The 17011-nt window shown below is 41.5% G+C and overlaps 1 protein-coding gene across 2 annotated transcripts in view; it reads left to right on the top strand.

Annotated features, from left to right (window-relative positions):
• LOC124600699 (DNA polymerase alpha subunit B) overlaps nt 1–17011 on the top strand; it is an 89841-nt gene that overhangs the window by 62199 nt on the left and 10631 nt on the right. Inside the window, exon 3 of one of the 2 annotated variants that reach the window (XM_047136185.1) lies at nt 14495–14540. In XM_047136185.1, coding sequence (XP_046992141.1) covers nt 14495–14540 — 46 coding nt within the window. Of the gene's footprint in view, nt 1–14494; nt 14541–15003; nt 15161–17011 lie in introns of those variants that run through there. The other variant, XM_047136186.1, reaches the window with a different exon arrangement.

Here is a 17011-nt window from a genome sequence, read left to right on the forward strand (position 1 = left end):
ATTACAGCACGGTCTTCCAAAAATGTGGTTGTGCTAAAGAATATATTTGTTCTCATGATACTAACACACTGATGTTACAGAAGAACTTAATCGAAATTTAAAGTAAGTTTGTCGATTTCATCAAAGTCATTGACATTTTTCAAGTTTTTTGAAACTGAACCAGAAACAGTTTTGTGACACACTTCACTTGCTATCTGCCCAACAGAGCACTGTTCATCCACGTTATTGCATTCCAGTTACTCTCTCAAATTACACACAGAACAAAGCACATAACACATTCTACACTCTCAATGTAGTATGTACATCCACTCTAACAGAGGTTTCAGAACAGACTGATTACAACAATGCCACACGTAGCAATAATGTACTACTTTATTGACAATAAACTTAAACGTTTTATTACCACAGAACAAAAGCAAAAGCTCCTATTGTTAATATTGCATTATTAAAAATAAATAAACTAAATGAATATTGGGTGATAGTGTTAACCAAATACATGTCACAATTAAATTTTATTACAATGAAACAATAAACATTTAAATAGGCAACAGCCATAAGATCAGTTTTAGGTTAATGTGAATTATTTCCTCATTTTCAAAACTTCATATCTTCGTTCACAGTCGGGTATCAATGTTGAAATTTTTACAGTATGTTGCTATCGTATAGGAGTACCAACTGTGCAAAAATAATATATTTATATTCAGTCCCACCTGAGATAACTAACCCCAAACTTTACAAAAAAGAAAATTTTCAAATTTAAAAAATAATAAATTAAGGAAATATTTGTAAGTGTTCTTGCTCTATATGAGGCTAATAGTGTATGATATCTAACTATAGGAAAAAAATACACTCATAATTCGCTCCTTGTTTGTTATTTACTTTAAAGCTTTTTTAATGTCCTCTAACCCTAGGCCATCCAGTGGCTGTTCATTATCCAATTCTTGCTCACAATCATTAGAGATAACCTCTCTCTCTCTCTCTCTCTCTCTCTCTCTCTCTCTCTCTCTCTCTCTCTATTCAGCAGGTCATTAAAGTACCTTCACCATGTTTCCAGAGTATGTTTACTCTCACTTATTATGTTTTCTTCTTCATCTCTAATCAAGCTGTTTATTGGAGCAAATTGTCTTCTACCATTGTTTACTTTTATAAAGAATGTCCTTGATTCATTCTTCTTCTTGGACAATTCCATACATTCTATTTCAGCCTTAGTCCATTCCCTTCCCCCCTCCCCCCCTCCTAGTCCGGGGGTTAGAATAGGCCTGAGGTATTCCTGATTGTCGTATGAGGCGGCTAAAAGGATGTTCACGTGTTTTGAGCTTTATGTGATGGTTCCCTGTAGAGTTTGACCTCCATTCTTCTAAATTCTCCTGAAGAGCGAGCCAATTGGGGAAGGGTGCCTTACAAGGTGCATTGTGTCCATCGTGCATAGAGATCTTTAGCCCACTTTCTCGTCGTCGCATTGCAGTCCTGCCCATTCTCCATAACTTTGGCAAGGACACCTTCCTGGTTGCGTTTTCCACCATGCACTATGCAGTGTCGATTACTGTGTTGATGATGACCATGGACTTCTTTGCACCTGATATCCAGCACAGTAGCCAGTCCGTTGTGGTGAGGGCGCCATGTACGCTGCTGGTTGTAGCCCCCTGACCACACAGGGATCACTCTGCTGATGCCTGCGCTATTAACTCCACACATATGCCAAAGGGTAGACGCCCATCCCCCTGGGGCATCGGGACTCCCGGCAATGGCCATCCTGCCAGGTGGCCTTTGTTGCAGCTGGGTGGCACCCGTGGGGAGGGCCCTTGGTTGGAGTGAGTGGCATCAGGGCGGATGACATGTGATGAAGCGTAGTCCTCCATCTCTTGCTGTTAGTGAAACACCAGCTGTCTCTAAGCGATCACGAGCTCAATTGAAAGTACAGAAGTATGACCCCAAATCGTTCCCCTCCCTGGCCACACTCTGGGACGAACGTCAGGCTAAGGATGGCAGCAGGTCTTATTCTCCCCGGTACCTTGTATGTTTGAGAGCTGATGGGGGAATCTTTCATGACGATGAAACCTCAGTTTTTTGTTGAACATTTAGAGGACAAGTTGGGGGAGGTGGAGTGCTTGTCCAAAATGAGATTTGGGTCAGTCTTGATCAAAACAGCATCCTCTGCCCAGTCATGGAGTTACTCACTTGCGACAAGCTGGGGTATGTTTCTGTAACCATCACACCCCATAACAGCTTAAATATTGTCCAGGGTCTCATATTTCACAGAGACCTTCTACAGTCCGACGATGAGCTGCACGTCACTTTAAAGCGTCGAGGTGTACATTTCGTGCAGCATGTCCACCGGGGGTCCAAAGGATAATCAGGTTGCCATTGGTGCCTTCATATTGGCCTTTGAGGGTGATACATTGCCCAAGAAGGTCAAGGTGACGGTCTACCAGTGTGATGTAAAGCCCTATATCCCTCCCCTGATGCAGTTCTTTAAGTGCTGGAAGTTCAGCTTTATGTCGTCCCACTGTACTTCCGGCGTCACATGCAGAGATTGCAGACGCCCATCACATCCCAATACTCCATGTGCCCCGCCTCCCTCTGTGTCAACTGCGGAGAGCACCATTCGACTTACTCGCCTGACTGTAGGATTCTCCAGAAAGAAAGGAAAATCATGGAGTACAAAACCCTGGCCTGACTGACCTACACTGAGACTAATAGAAAATTTGAATGTCTGCATCTTGTGCGTACGACATTATCTTACTCTGCTGCTACAACAGCTCTGGCACCATCAGCTCCGCCAACCCAGGTCGCGTCTCAGAGCTGAAAGACTACACCTGCCCCCTTGATGGTGGGGGACATTCCCTCCATGTTGATCCTGCACCACCTACTTAACACCCCCCCCCCCCCCCCCAACCATCGGAGACCTCCATCCCCACTAATAAGCAGGAGAAGCGTAGGTCTTCTTCAGCTTCTTTCACTAGGAAGGGGTCCTTTGGATCACTCCCTTCCCAGGTTTCTTCTACTTGGAAAGATGACACCCACCAGTGGCAGAAGAGCCCAAAAGCAGCTGGTCATAGGGCATCACACTATCCTCAGTCCCGGAGACTGAGCCAGTGAAGTCCTCCCAACCAGGGAAACCCAAGGAGCAGTGAGAGAAATCCAAAAAGAAAACTCCTAAGACCAAGGAAATTGCGGTGGCACCCACACCACCACTGCCTACAAGCTCTGCAGCTGAGGATGGGGTGGAGATTTTGGCGTTAGCTGAGGACCTAGATCCTGCCAGACCCGCAGACACAATGGATATAGACCACTCTGGCAATAAATCGGTGGCAGCAGGTGAGACTGAGACGTAAACTGCCTCATTGAATGTTCCATGCCTTCCCAGTCTCATGATGCCATCCTCCAGTGGAATTGCAACGGTTTTTTCCACCACCTGGCTGAGCTACGGCAACTGTTAAGCTTTACACCTGCTATCTGCAGTGCCCTCCAGGTAACCTGGTTCCCAGCAATGCAGACCCCTGCCCTCCGCGGCTATAAGGGATATTACACGAACCGTAGCGACTATAATTGAGTGTCATGTGGAGTTCGTGTTTATGTCCTAAACGTGGTCTGTAGTGAACATGTGCCCCTTCAAACCCCTCTTGAAGCTGTGGCTGTCAGAATAAGGGAGACACAGGAAGTAACTGTCTGCAATGTATATCTTCCTCCGGATGGTGCAGTACCCCTGAATGTATTAGCTGCACTGATCCAGCAACTCCCTAAACCTTTCCTACTTCTGGGAGATTTTAATGCCCATAACCCCTTGTGGGGTGGTACCATGCTTACTGGCCAAGACAGAGATGTCGAAACTTTACTGTCGCAATTCGACCTCTGCTTCTTAAGTACTGGGGCTGCCACACATTTCAGTGTGGCTCATGGTAGTTACTCAGCCATTGATATTTCCATTTGCAGCCAAGGACTTCTCCCTCTGTACACAGGAGCGCACATGACTACCTGTGTGGTAGTGACCATTTCCCCATCTTCCTGACACTGCCCCAGTGTCAGGCACACAGACACCTGCCCAGATGGGCTTTTAACAAGGCGGACTGTATAACTCTCGCCTCTGCTGTTATCACTGAATCTCCCCCACACGGTAACATCGATGTGATGGTTGAGCAGGTGACTAGCACAATTGTTTCTGTGGCGGGAAACCCGATACCTTGCTCTTTAGGGTGCTTGAGGCATAAGGCAGTCCCTTGGTGGTCGCTGAAAGTTGCTGAAGCAATTAAGGAGCATCGACTTGCTCTACAGTGGCACCCTTCCCTGGAGCACCTCATAGCCTTTAAACGGCTCCCATGTCCGTATTCGCTACCTTATCGAACAACGGAAGGAGGAGTGTTGGGAGAGGTAAGTTTCTACCATTGGGTGCCATACGTCACCTTCCCAAGCCTGGGCAAAGATCAAACATCTTTTCGGGTACCAGGCCCCAACAGCTGTCCCCGGTGTTACCATAAATGGCCAGTTATGTACTGACGCAAACGTGATTGCCGAACACTTTCTCGAGCCTCTGCATCGTAGAATTACCCTCCAGCCTTTTGAAAACTCAAATGGCGGCCGAAAGGGAATGTCCTCTCATTCACTGTACGCTACTGTGAATCCTACAATGCCCCATTTACAGAGTGGGAGCTCTCGGTGCCCTTGCACATTACCCCGACACATTTCCTGGGCCTGATCACATCCAAAGCCAGATGACTACAAGCAACATCTTCTCGTCGTCTTCAACTGGATCTGGTGCGATGGCATCTTTCCATCGCAATGGTGGAAGAAAACCAACATCCGGTGCTCACACACGGTAACCCGCTTGATGTGGATAGCTATCGGCACATCAGCCTCACCAACGTTCTTTGTAAGGTGCTTGAATGTATGGTATGTTGGCGGTTGGGTAGGGTCCTGGAGTCGCGTGGCTTGCTGGCTCCATGTCAGGGCAGCTTCCACCAGGGTCGCTCTACCACTGATAAATTTGTGTCCATTAAGTCTGCCATCCGAACACCCTTTACCAGATGGCAACACCTGATTTCTGTCTTTCTTGACTTACATAAAACATACTACACGACTTGGTGACATCATTTCCTTGCCACATTGTATGAGTGGGGTCTCTAGGGACCAGTCCTGATTTTTATCAAAAACTTCCTGGCGCTCTGTACTTTCCGTGTCCAAGCTGGTGACTCCCATAGTTCCATCCATATACAGGAGAATGGAGTTCCGAATGGCTCTGTGTTGAGTGTGTGTCTATTTTTAGTGGCCATTAATGGTTAGCTGTCAGGCTGCCAGTCTCACTTTCTGTGTATGCTGATGACTTCTGCATTTCGTATTGCTGCTCCAGTACTGTTGTTGCTGAGCGGCACCTCCAGGGAGCCATCCACAAGGCGCAGTCATGGGCTCTAGCCCACGGCTTCCAGTTTTCAGCCGCAAAGTCGTGTGTTATGCACTTCTGTCATCATCGTACTGTTCATCTGCAACCCACACTTTACCTTAATGACGATCCACTCACTGTAGTGGAGACATATAAATTCCTAGGACTGGTTTTAAACACTCGATTGACCTCATCTTCGTCAGGTTAAGCAGAACTGCTGGCAGCACCTCAGTGCCCTCCGTTGCCTGAGCAACACCAATTGGTGTGCAGATAGGTCTACGCTGCTGCAGCTCTACAGAGCCCTTGTCCAATCCCGAATTCCTTATGGGAGTGTTATTTATGGTTCGGCAGCACCTTCAGCATTGCATTTACTCGACCCTGTGCACCACTGTGGGGTTCGATTAGTGACAGGAGCTTTTAGGAAGCGTCTGGTGACCAGCCTATTGGTGGAGGCTGGTGTCCCTCCACTGTTTGCCAGTTACGCAGCACACATTCATAGTTCCCCTGAGCACCTAAATTACCGTCTCCTTTCCCACCTGCGGCAGTCCATCTGCCTCATTGGCGGCCCAAATCAGGGCAAACATTTGTGGTTCGTGAGTGGTCCCGTCTCTCCGAACTGGAGTCCTTCCCTTTACCACCTCTACTTGCGGTCCGTTCACGTACGCCTCCATGGTGTACGCCTCGGTCGCAGCTTCATCTGGACCTTTTGCATGACCCTAAGGACTCCGTTAACCCTGCTGCTCTCCGCTGTCACTTCCTCTTGATTCTTGATGTATTCCGGGTTTCTGAAGTGGTTTACACCGACCGTTCAATGACTGATGGTCACATAGGCTTTGCATACGTTGATGGAGGACATATTGAGCAGCACTCCTTGCCAGTTGGGTGCAGCGTTTTCACTGCAGAACTGGCAGCCATATCTCGTGCTGTTGAGTACATCTGCTCACGCCCTGGCGAGTCATTTCTCCTGTGTACTGACTCATTGAGCAGCCTACAAGCTATCAACCAGTGCTACCCTCGCCACCCTTTGGTAACGTCCATTCAGGAGTCCATCTGTGTTCTGGAACAGTCCCGCCATTCTGTGGTGTTTGTGTGGACCCCAGGACACATCGAAATCCCTGGCAACAAACTTGCCGACAGGCTGGTCAAACGAGTGATGCGGAAACTGCTTCTGGAGATAGGCATCTCCAAAGCTGACCTGCGTTCTGTCTTACACCGCAGGGTTTTCCGGCTTTGGGAGACGGAATGGCATAATAGCACGCACAACAAACCATGTGTCATTAAGGAGACTGTGTGGAAGTCTTCCATGCAGGCCTCTCGCAGGGAATCAGTTGTCCTCTGCCGGCTCCGCATTGGCCATACCTGGCTAACGCATGGTTACCTTGTCCAGTGCGAGGACCCACCTCAGTGTCGCTGTGGTTCCCAAATGACAGTCATCCATCTCTTGCTGGACTGCCCACTTTTAGCCACTCTGTGGCAGATTTATAACTTTCCCAGCACCCTGCCTTTGGTGTTGGGCGACAATGCCTCCACAGCAGCTTTAGTTTTACGTTTTATCCGTGAGTGTGGGTTTTATGCTACTATGTAGGTTTTAGCGCATGTCCTTTGTCTCTCTGTGTCCTCCACCCTAGTGCTTTTAGGGTGGAGGTTTTAATGTGTTGCAGAGTGGTGGCTTTCCTTTTTTATTCTCGTGGTTGACCAGCCACTGTAATCTGATTTCATGTTTTACTCTCTTCTGTTTCTTGTGTTTCTCTGTTGTTTTCTTGTCCTCTTTTGTTTATTTCAGTATTTGTTGCCTTCCCTTCATTCTTGTGGCTTTTCCTTTCTTTCCATTTTGTGTTATATGTTTTGTCCGTTTTACTCTCACACTTGTGGCATTGTTTTTATTAGAAACAAGGGACCAATGACCTCGTAGTTTGGCCCCTTTTCCCCGCCTTTAAACCAACCAACCATTCCCTTTCCTTTCGGCGATGTCACCTCTTTGATCTTTCTTTTCTCTTGATAATCCTCCAAGCAGCTTCTTGTGCAATTCACCTGTAATATCTTTTGGTATGCAATGTTCTTTATTTAATCACTCTTATAATTGTCAAACCATTCGGGCCTTATTGATTTTCCCTCCATTCCTAGTGTTTCCTTAGATGAAATGTCTATAGCTTGTTTTATAGTCAGCCATTTTTGTTTCGTGTCATTACTGTCTTGTGTTGTTCCTTGTTCTAGGGCCTGAGAAATGCTGACAGTATGATTTGCAAGTGCTGTGATATTGTACCTTTCTTACCTAGTATGTCTTTCTTTCTGAGCATTTGATATCCTAGCTCTTATCTTGGCCATTTCAAGAAAATGATCTGAATCCACTTTAGGGCCACTAAAGATTCGAACATCCAATAAATTGGATATATGCCCTTATGTATCTCCTTATGGGGAAACCTGGTAGATCCCACTATCATATTCCAGGAGGCTGTAAAGAGGATCAGTCTCATTCCATTATCATTAGTGGTTCCATGTTTACTGTGGGGCTCCAATTACAGGCTGGAACATGTCTTCTCTTCCAAGTTGTGCATTAAAATCACCCAGCTCAATCTTGATGTTGCTCACATAATACTGGTTACAAAAACCTGGTGGAAACCTGAAATTGATACCAGTGAGATTTTTGCAGATAATATAAATGTGTATCAAAAGGATAGGCAAATTTGAAATGGAGGTGGTATATGTATTGCTGTAGAGAAGAAATTAAACTCCACAGAGATAGAAATTGAAGCTGTATGTAAGATTATTTTTGGGTAAGGCATGGGTATCAGAGATAGGAATAAAACCATAATTTGATCCTTCTATTGCCTACCAGACTCGTCACTTGATGTAACCGAAAACCACATTTTGCTGTTACACAAGTTCCCCAGTCATGCTGTAATGATTGGTAGAGATGTTAATTGTTGAACAGTCAGCTGGGAAAATTAAAGTTTCGTTAGTAGTGGGGGTGATGAGAAACATTACTAAATGTCTTCTCTGAAAACTACGTAGAACAGATTGTTTGGAACCCCACTCATGATGGAAGTATATTGGATCTAACACACAGTAGGGTCGTATATCAATGAGGAGCTTGAAACCTTGAACACGGGGAAGGTGCATGTAGAGGAACTATCGCTCACGTTCAAAAGAATAGTTGACCATCCACCAAATAAATATTTATGCAATAGAACAGTTAATAATGGGAGGAACCTTCCTTGGTATACACTGTAAATAATGGCATTATTTGTCTATAGATAGAGAGATACTGAATGAAACGTGTTTGGCTGTCAAGAGAGCAATGCGTAAAGCCTTCAGTGACTGCAGTAGTAGAGTAGTGTCAAATGATCTTTCACAAAACCCAAAGAAATTCTGGTTATATAAAAGGCTGTAAGGGCACCAATGTTAGTCTAGTCCCTAGTGAATGAAATGGGAATTGAAATTGAAGATAGCAAAGTAAAAGCTTAAATGTTTAACTTTTTTTTTCAAATGTTCCTTTACAAAGAAAAACTCAGATGAATTTAGTGTTAGTGGTGTTGAAAAATAGCTGAAATCATAAAAATAGAACAAATCCCCAGGGCCCTGTCTTTAACGACTTCTTGGATGACTGTGTTGTACAGTGTTATTCGTAAGACTGCCAGAAAATTGAGATACATACAGAAAAATGGCATGCTGTGCCATCTCACCAAATTTAAATTCATAATATTTGCGGCAGAGTCAGACCCTCTTATAACTATAATATATCGTGAATCCCTCAAACAAAAAAATATGCCCATGTTTGGAAGAAAGCACAGGTTACACCCGTCAATAGGAAGTGCAGTAGAAGTGATGCACAAAACTACTGTCCAACATACTTGACAAAATTTGTTGTAGAATTTTAGAATATATTCTGAACTCAAACATAATGAGGTATCTTGAACAAAATGACCTCCTTGGTGCTGGCAAGCATGTATTCTGAAAACATAGAGCACATGTAACCCAACACTTTATGTTTATCACATGATGTACTGAAAGCTTCAGATTAAGGCAGTCAGGTAGATGCAGTATTTCTTGATTTCTGAAAAGCATTTGACTGAGTACTACACCTACATTTATTGCCAAAAGTACGTTCATATGGGCTATAAAGCGAAATTTGTGACTGGATTGAGGACTAACATTTGTGGTAAATGCTGTCCCACACTGTGCAGTAGCTTTTGGAGTATGTATTTCTATGGTTTTTTTTTTGTGTAAAATGTGATTAATTTGTCAGTTTAATTTGCTTCTTGCCAAGTCCCTTTCCTATTTGGTTCTCTGGGGTTTGTATTGTTTTACTTAGTCGGACTTCCTATTCTGTAGGTATTCATTGCCTCTTTCTATTTCTAGATTTAGCCTCCTTCAAAGTATGAGAGAGGCTACTTCCCTGACGGCTTTTCAATAGCTATTTGGAAAAAAACTCAACACTAGTTTTTAATTACTGTTGAATAACATACTGACTTGTTTCACATTAACCGTATAAACACATATCTTCATATGTATAGCATAAAATTACTCTCAATATCAATGTCCAACACTGCCTCTACATAGAACAAATCAATCTGCCCGAATTTAAGATTCCATTTATCATTTTTGGAGTCTCTTTTGCATTATTAAAATTACATACCTTCTTACGGCTTCTGCACCTCTTCAAAGTAGGTTGGTGATCCTCGAAACTTACATATTTGCACTCGAGCAGGTACATCCCCCTGACAAAATTGCTGGTTCCATCATGACATGATGTCCCACATCCAAATAAAATAACATACCTGCACAATACCTGCTTTATCACCTATGATAACTTTTTATGTAGTTTTCGTTCATGGATATTGTTTGTGTGTAAGAAGACATTGGGATATACATACGTCCTCTGGAAGTGTTAAGAAAATGTTCTTCTCTATAAATTCTGTTGACATTTGAAGTCTGTCACTTGTGCTCCCCACTAAGGAATTGTTCTCGGGGTTTTATCTAAGTTCTGCATTAAAATTTCAGATTAAGATGTTGTAACAGGATTATCTATCATTTACTGGCTTTGCGTAACTCTTTGTGGAGGTTTTCAATCTCTTCATTATAATTCAGTATAATAGGAAACGGTTGGTGTCTAAACTTTCTTTCCATGGATTATCTTTTATTCATTTCTGAAACCAGTTTTAGTATTTCATCAGCTGTTCTTTCAATATCGGCATACTCTTTGCTTAGTTTCAATGTAGTAAGCATATTTCCTCATTTTAATTATTTAAAAAAAATGTAATTTATTTGAACTTAAATTCTAGGCCCACTCCCGCTTTTCAAATTCCAGTAACCTATTCTCAGATTCTAATGTTCTTTGAAGTGGTGATCCCAAATAAAAACTAGTGTAAGCCCATGTTTAGACACCATTTGTTGTAGAATATTATAATTTATTCTGAGCTCAAACATAATAATGTATCTCCAACAGAAATCTTTGCCAACCAGCAGATTCCGAAAACAACATAATGCGAAACCCAACTTGCACTTTCCACATATGAAATACTGAAAGCCATGGATCAAGACAGTCGTGCAGTATTTCTTGATTTCCAAAAAGCATTTGTCTCAGTTCCACAACTATGCTTTAAAAAGTAGGGTCGTAAAGGATATCTGGCAAAGTTTGAGACTGAATTGACAACGTTTGTTTTAGTAGCGAGGACACAGCAAGTTATGGTAAGTGTTGGGACCCTTGCTGTCCATGTTGTATAGACATTGAGGATAATGTAACAGTAATCTCAGACTTTTTGCCAGTAATGCTGTTATCTGTAATGAAGTATAGTCTGAAAAAAGTTGCACAAATATTGTCCAGCCTTGATTACATTTTGAAGTGGTGCAGGAATTGCCAACGTGCATTAAACGTTCAGGAAAGTAAAATTGTACACTTAACAAAACAAAAAAGCCGTAGTATCCCATGACTATAACATCAATGAGTCAAAGTTGAAAACAGTAAACTTTTACAAATGTTTGGTTGTAATACATGGTACTGTCACATAGCCTCAGTTTTTGGTAAGGTAGGTAGCAGACTCAGGTTGTTGGTAGAGTAGTAGAGAAATATGTTCAGTCTACATGATTAATGCTTACAAATCACTTGTGTTGACCATCCTAGAGCATTGCTAAAGTGTGTAGGAGCCATACCAAATAAGATTAATTGTGGCTGTTGAAGGTATACAGAGAAGGGCATGACAAATGGTTACAGGTTTGTTTGACTTGTGGGAGTGTGCCATAGATGTTGAAAGAACTAAACTGGTGCTTTGGAAGATGGTGTAAATTGTCCAGAAAAGTCTATTTTACACAGTTCCAAGAGCCAGCTTTATATGAGGAGTCGATGAATACCCGCTACATGTCACTCTTGTAGGGATTGTGAGGACAAGATTAAATTAATTACAGTGTGCACAGAGGAATTTAAACAATTATTCTTCTTGTGCACCATACGTAAATCGAATGGGAGAAAGGGAGGGGGGCGGGGGGAAGAGTCCTAATAACTGATACAATGAGAAGTACCTCTCTACCATGCACTGCAGTGGTTTGGGGATATGCATGTACATCCAGATGTTTTTAAGGTAACATTACCTTCTTAGCCAAACTTAGTGTGATATGGACACACAAGTAATGGGATATATCCTGTGGCTGAATTGTTGGATTTCCCAGTGCATTGCTCACACCATTGTTTCATCTGGGTCTGAATACTGATGCTCCATGTCCTCTGACAACCTGGTTAGTTGACATACGCATTATGTGCCTGCAGAGACTTCAGGTCTCCTACAAATAATCATAATTTGGTAAATAGAAAGATTCTCCTGGTGTCACTTATAATGCTTTCCATCTAGAGGGCTATATAGACTTTGGTTTGTCGCACTGTTTGAAGTGTGGGTTGGTGAGAGCAGCCCATTCTCAATGTACTCTAAAGTTATCAGTCAAGGCTTACCTTGGCAGAGCAAATGTCTGGATTTGACATACTTTCTAGCCTGGTTGGTTCTCATGATCAACACTAAAGTGTAATAGTGAACTGTTATTTAAAGTGCCACTGCTCCCAGTCTACCACGCTTCAGAATTACTTCTTACTTCCTGAGTAAGGAAAAAGATCTTAACTTTTGCTAAGCAAGAGTGTTGCTCCTGCCACAACCGTGGTTAGTCAGCAGTTTGAACTCAACACCAGTTAAGCCATGTCAATATATTTCCATGTGTAGAAAATTCTGCCAGTTACAAATTTTTAACTGCATTATAGACCTCCAGGCTTCCCAAATCAGTATATGAAACATGTATGATCACTACTAGACACACAAACATCCCGGAGTTCTAATTCTGTTGTGTGTGTGTGTGTGTGTGTGTGTGTGTGTGTGTGTGTGTGTGTGTGTGTGGGCGCGCGCGCGCAAGTCATGAGATAAAATAAGATGCACCTCGGAGAAATAGTGCAGTTCTGGGAGAAGTTAATGAAACCATCCCTTTACTAGATTTCATGTATGATTATGTGCTCTGGTGTTGAATGCCAACTGATTAGATTGGCTAGCTGTCAGAGGTCAACTATGCATGGTTAAATGCAGTACCTATTGGTTGAAGGGACACTTGCTTAGCGTCTTTTGTTGGACACCTGCCTCACAGTACTATTCAATCTCAGTAATGTAGTACTTTTTTTTACACCGTAGCAGGGAGTACTACACAAAGCATACAAAATGTAAAAATTCCATGTGCATGAAGTTTCAACACATATCTCTGAAAGGATGTGGTTAGAGAGAAAACATTCCCTCACAAATTATTTTCATTGTAACTGTATTTGTGAACTAAGCAGATTTGTCTGGTTTGGATTGAGCTGCTTGTTCAAAGCTGTTAATGCCTATGGACATGGCTCTTCAGCATTTAAAGACAAAAGTTCTGTGTAACACAGTTAATATTACTGACACACAACCAACATGCTGGAGATCTATTTGAATTAAACCCTCAAGCACAAGGTCTTGTCATAAAATTATTGATATCAAGTAAGGAATGCAGAGTAAAGACTTCATCAATATGAAACATTGCAGATTGAGAGAAGCATCAGCAGCAATTTGATAAAACTGATGACCTACCCATTAATTTAACAAGACATACTTTATCAGCTTAATATATATAAAGCAGCTTTGAGGATTAAGAAAATTGTGGAAAGTTGCTTAAAGGACTGGTGGATTCATATTACGCCATATATATCAGCCCTTAAAAAGAAATTGCTTTCGCAAAATAGTATATAGTCCTATTAGAAGCACTGCGTTGCATTTGGGGCGAGAAGGCAACATATAATACGTTTTTTAATGGACGATTGTTTTCATCACATACAGTATCTCGTACTTATTAAATAAAAAGAGTAATTTCCCCATATTAACAAACCCATTCGTTTTTTGCGATGCATGAGTGTATGTTTTTTGGTCTTAAAATACGATTTTGTATGAAATAGAAATAACTTTAGTTCGCCAAAATGTACCTATGCAGCATGCATAATTGAAGTCTGAGCAGGCGTTACGTCAAAATTGCCAATATAAAGCCCGAGTGTTCCCTCCCATTACAGAAGAATCACGAATCCAGCAGCTATATCTGTTCTTTATCTCTCAGTGAGTAGGCCTTTCAAGTTTGAAACTACCGAACTACAGATTCGCGTATCATAACGAAAAGTTGGTAGTCTTCGGAAAGGCTAAAAGAAGTCTGAGGCGTAATTTTTCTGTAAATAATCATAAGCCTTTCATGGAACATCAGAATTAGAAAAATATGCGCCATTTTACTAATGGGCAGTCATTTGGGTTTGGGGAGGTTGTCTGTGACAAACCCCGTGAAGTTGTAACCAATTTGCTCACATAAATAACGTATGAAATCCTAAAATATTTAAATTTTGTAAAAATAATTAATGTTCATACGTTTGAATCGTAGCCGTGAGCGGCATATATGTTGTTCTTGTAATATTTTGTTGATAATCAGTTACGTAACTTAGTTTTTCCACTCCAGTTGAATCTATATGACAAAGCACGAAATGTGTGAAGTATTTATTAATTGCACTTTGACTTAGTATCGTCGTTCTATCCTTACAGCGCAACAAATCTGTATTTATCAGCCGTAAAATGTAACGTCTTAACTATTTCTCAGAAATCACAGTGAAATTTTACAACTCTACTCGACGCCCACAGCTAAGGTGAGTATTTATTGTGGCTTGCATTTTACTAAATAGTTCTCCATTATCAGAGTAGAAACGCCGAGAGGATCTGTGTTAGGGAGAGAGCAGGTAGGAATAGGAATGCCTCCAGGCTATTTGGAAATGGAAAGGTACATGTACGTTGCCACGGCGTCGGAGGAGGCTGCTGGTGGGAAGATCAAAACCAGTTCTACGCGCTGTGTTGCCGGGTTTACCTCCAATAGAAAGAAAAATCGGCCTCGTATTGAAACTTTACAATTAAAACTTTTTCCTCGAATGCTTTGTAAACCAATCATTACGTACTCTCGAACAGGACTGAAACGAAGATTTAGTACATATACATTTAGTGGCTCCTGTAAGCACCAGAGTCGTGATTTGTGATTGGGAAAGATAGCACGAGAAGCGCGCCAACAAGTTCAGGTACAAGGTTCTCCCCCCCTCCACAGCCAGCACCTCTTGGCCGCTAGAGCGTTCTTCAAGGCCAGCCGCCATAGTTGTTCTGGTTTGACAGCGAGACGCTAGGAGATATGTTAAGATGCTTGTGGTAGATTATGCTTTTAGAATACCGGTATTGTTTCCGAAAAGGTGAGGCGTTGGGCTGTTTGTCACAGGAAATAATTGTAAGTACAAAATAATAACTTGCGAAGTAGTGTGTGTCGTAGTTAACGTAGGTTCCGGGAGAATACAATGTAAGTTAATCTCGCCTTTGTGTTGAAAAGATGTGATGCTCGTTGAAGTAAAGTTACCCTGTGGTTTCAAAAACCGTGCACGTTTTTGCTTCTTTCTTTTCTGACGTAGAGGGGTCAGCTAGTGTCAGTGGCCAGCGGGTCATTACTGCGTGCCGTGCTGCGTTGCCTTGCCGGTGACGGTTGAATTCACCGAAGAGAACACGCTTACATTTTGGGGAATTCGATGCGGCAATAATCTCTTGCCATGGCATTAGCAACAACTAGCTTTCGGAGTAACCATAGAATGGCGTGGAGGTAAACTGAATTTAAACTTTTATCTTGTGCATGAATGTAAAATGTTTTCGGTGGGTAAATGTGCCCTAATATTATGTGACTATATCGTTGACACAATGTTTCGTACGAAGTGGTTTGCACATTGTGTAACAAAAAATCGTGATGATTCCTATTGTGAAAATATACTCGTATTTATATTTTAATGAGTTTAACGGTTAAAATGAGAAATACGTTAGCTTACATATTTGAGGAACTGTCTTGTGGTTTTATTGGTATGGTCTTACCATGTTCAAGCAATTATTCGGACAGATTTCGCATTACTCTTTGTGAAAGATTTTAATTTTCTTAGAAAAGAAAAGATAAATAAAATCATGCGCTTTGCTGATTTCAGAATAAAACTTTCCGACTTGACTTTTCTCTTCATCAATACGAACAAAATATGTTAGCTTATACTGCAGAAGCAGATAAGCAAAAATATATTGGTTCTGTTGTAGTCTCTTTCAGCATTTTCTTTTGATATTTTTAAATCATTAAAAAGGAACAGGTAACAGTGTTTTTGACATCACCGAAATATTCATATGGCCCATGATGGGTGTAGGTCTTGTGTACATATATTGGAATTGTGACTAGATCCACACTCATCAAGGGATGTATGACTGCCAGCTGAAAAATATACCGTACCCCGGCGGTTGCAAGTAATATAGATAGGCAGCCAGAAAAAAATATTATTTTGACAATTGTATCATTGTAAGATTTTGTTTATCCTAGATGTGATAAGCAAGTAATGTCTTTTAAATCAGCTTTTGCTCCTAGGTTACATACTTTGTTCGTATAAGTGCTAGTGCCATAAATTTTATGTTTTGGATTTTGTTATGACCTTACCTAACTTGTGTAAATTGTTCACAACTAAGTCTGTACTGTTTTTGTGTGACATATTTTCTGATCCACGAATTTTCTTGCGGTGGTTTGTATTGTGAATTTTGCATGTATGTGTTAATATGCAGTGGATTGTAATTTGCCAATTGGATTTTTTTATTAATGTTACTGCCTTGGAATTAACTGGAGTATTGCACAAGTACTTCTAACATTCTGTTCCAAATGACATGAATATACGCGTACAACTTTACATATTTAACTTGTTTGTTTTCAGATATTTAATACAATGTGAAATAACTGCTTTTCTTATTGCTTAAGTGGTTCAGTGATAGAATTGCTATCCATGGAGGTGTTCTTTGACAATTGCATGTTAATAGAAACAATTTGTTTTTTTGTGTATGTTATTATTGTAATGTGAATAAAGTTTTTGTTGGTGGGATACACAACTTTATGGTGCAGAATTCAGTTACAGTCTAATAATCACATCAGTTTGTGATATTTGTTATTTTTGCAGTTTTATAGAATTTTCTATGCATGATATGCCAGAAACTACTTACTAAGAAACTGCAGACATTTTCTTGCTTTCCTCCTCTTGAAATGGGGGCACTGAGAGAAGGGGCAAAGGTATCTCTA

Source organism: Schistocerca americana, chromosome 1 (genome assembly GCF_021461395.2).
Source record: "Schistocerca americana isolate TAMUIC-IGC-003095 chromosome 1, iqSchAmer2.1, whole genome shotgun sequence".
NCBI classification, from domain to species: Eukaryota; Metazoa; Arthropoda; class Insecta; order Orthoptera; family Acrididae; genus Schistocerca; species Schistocerca americana.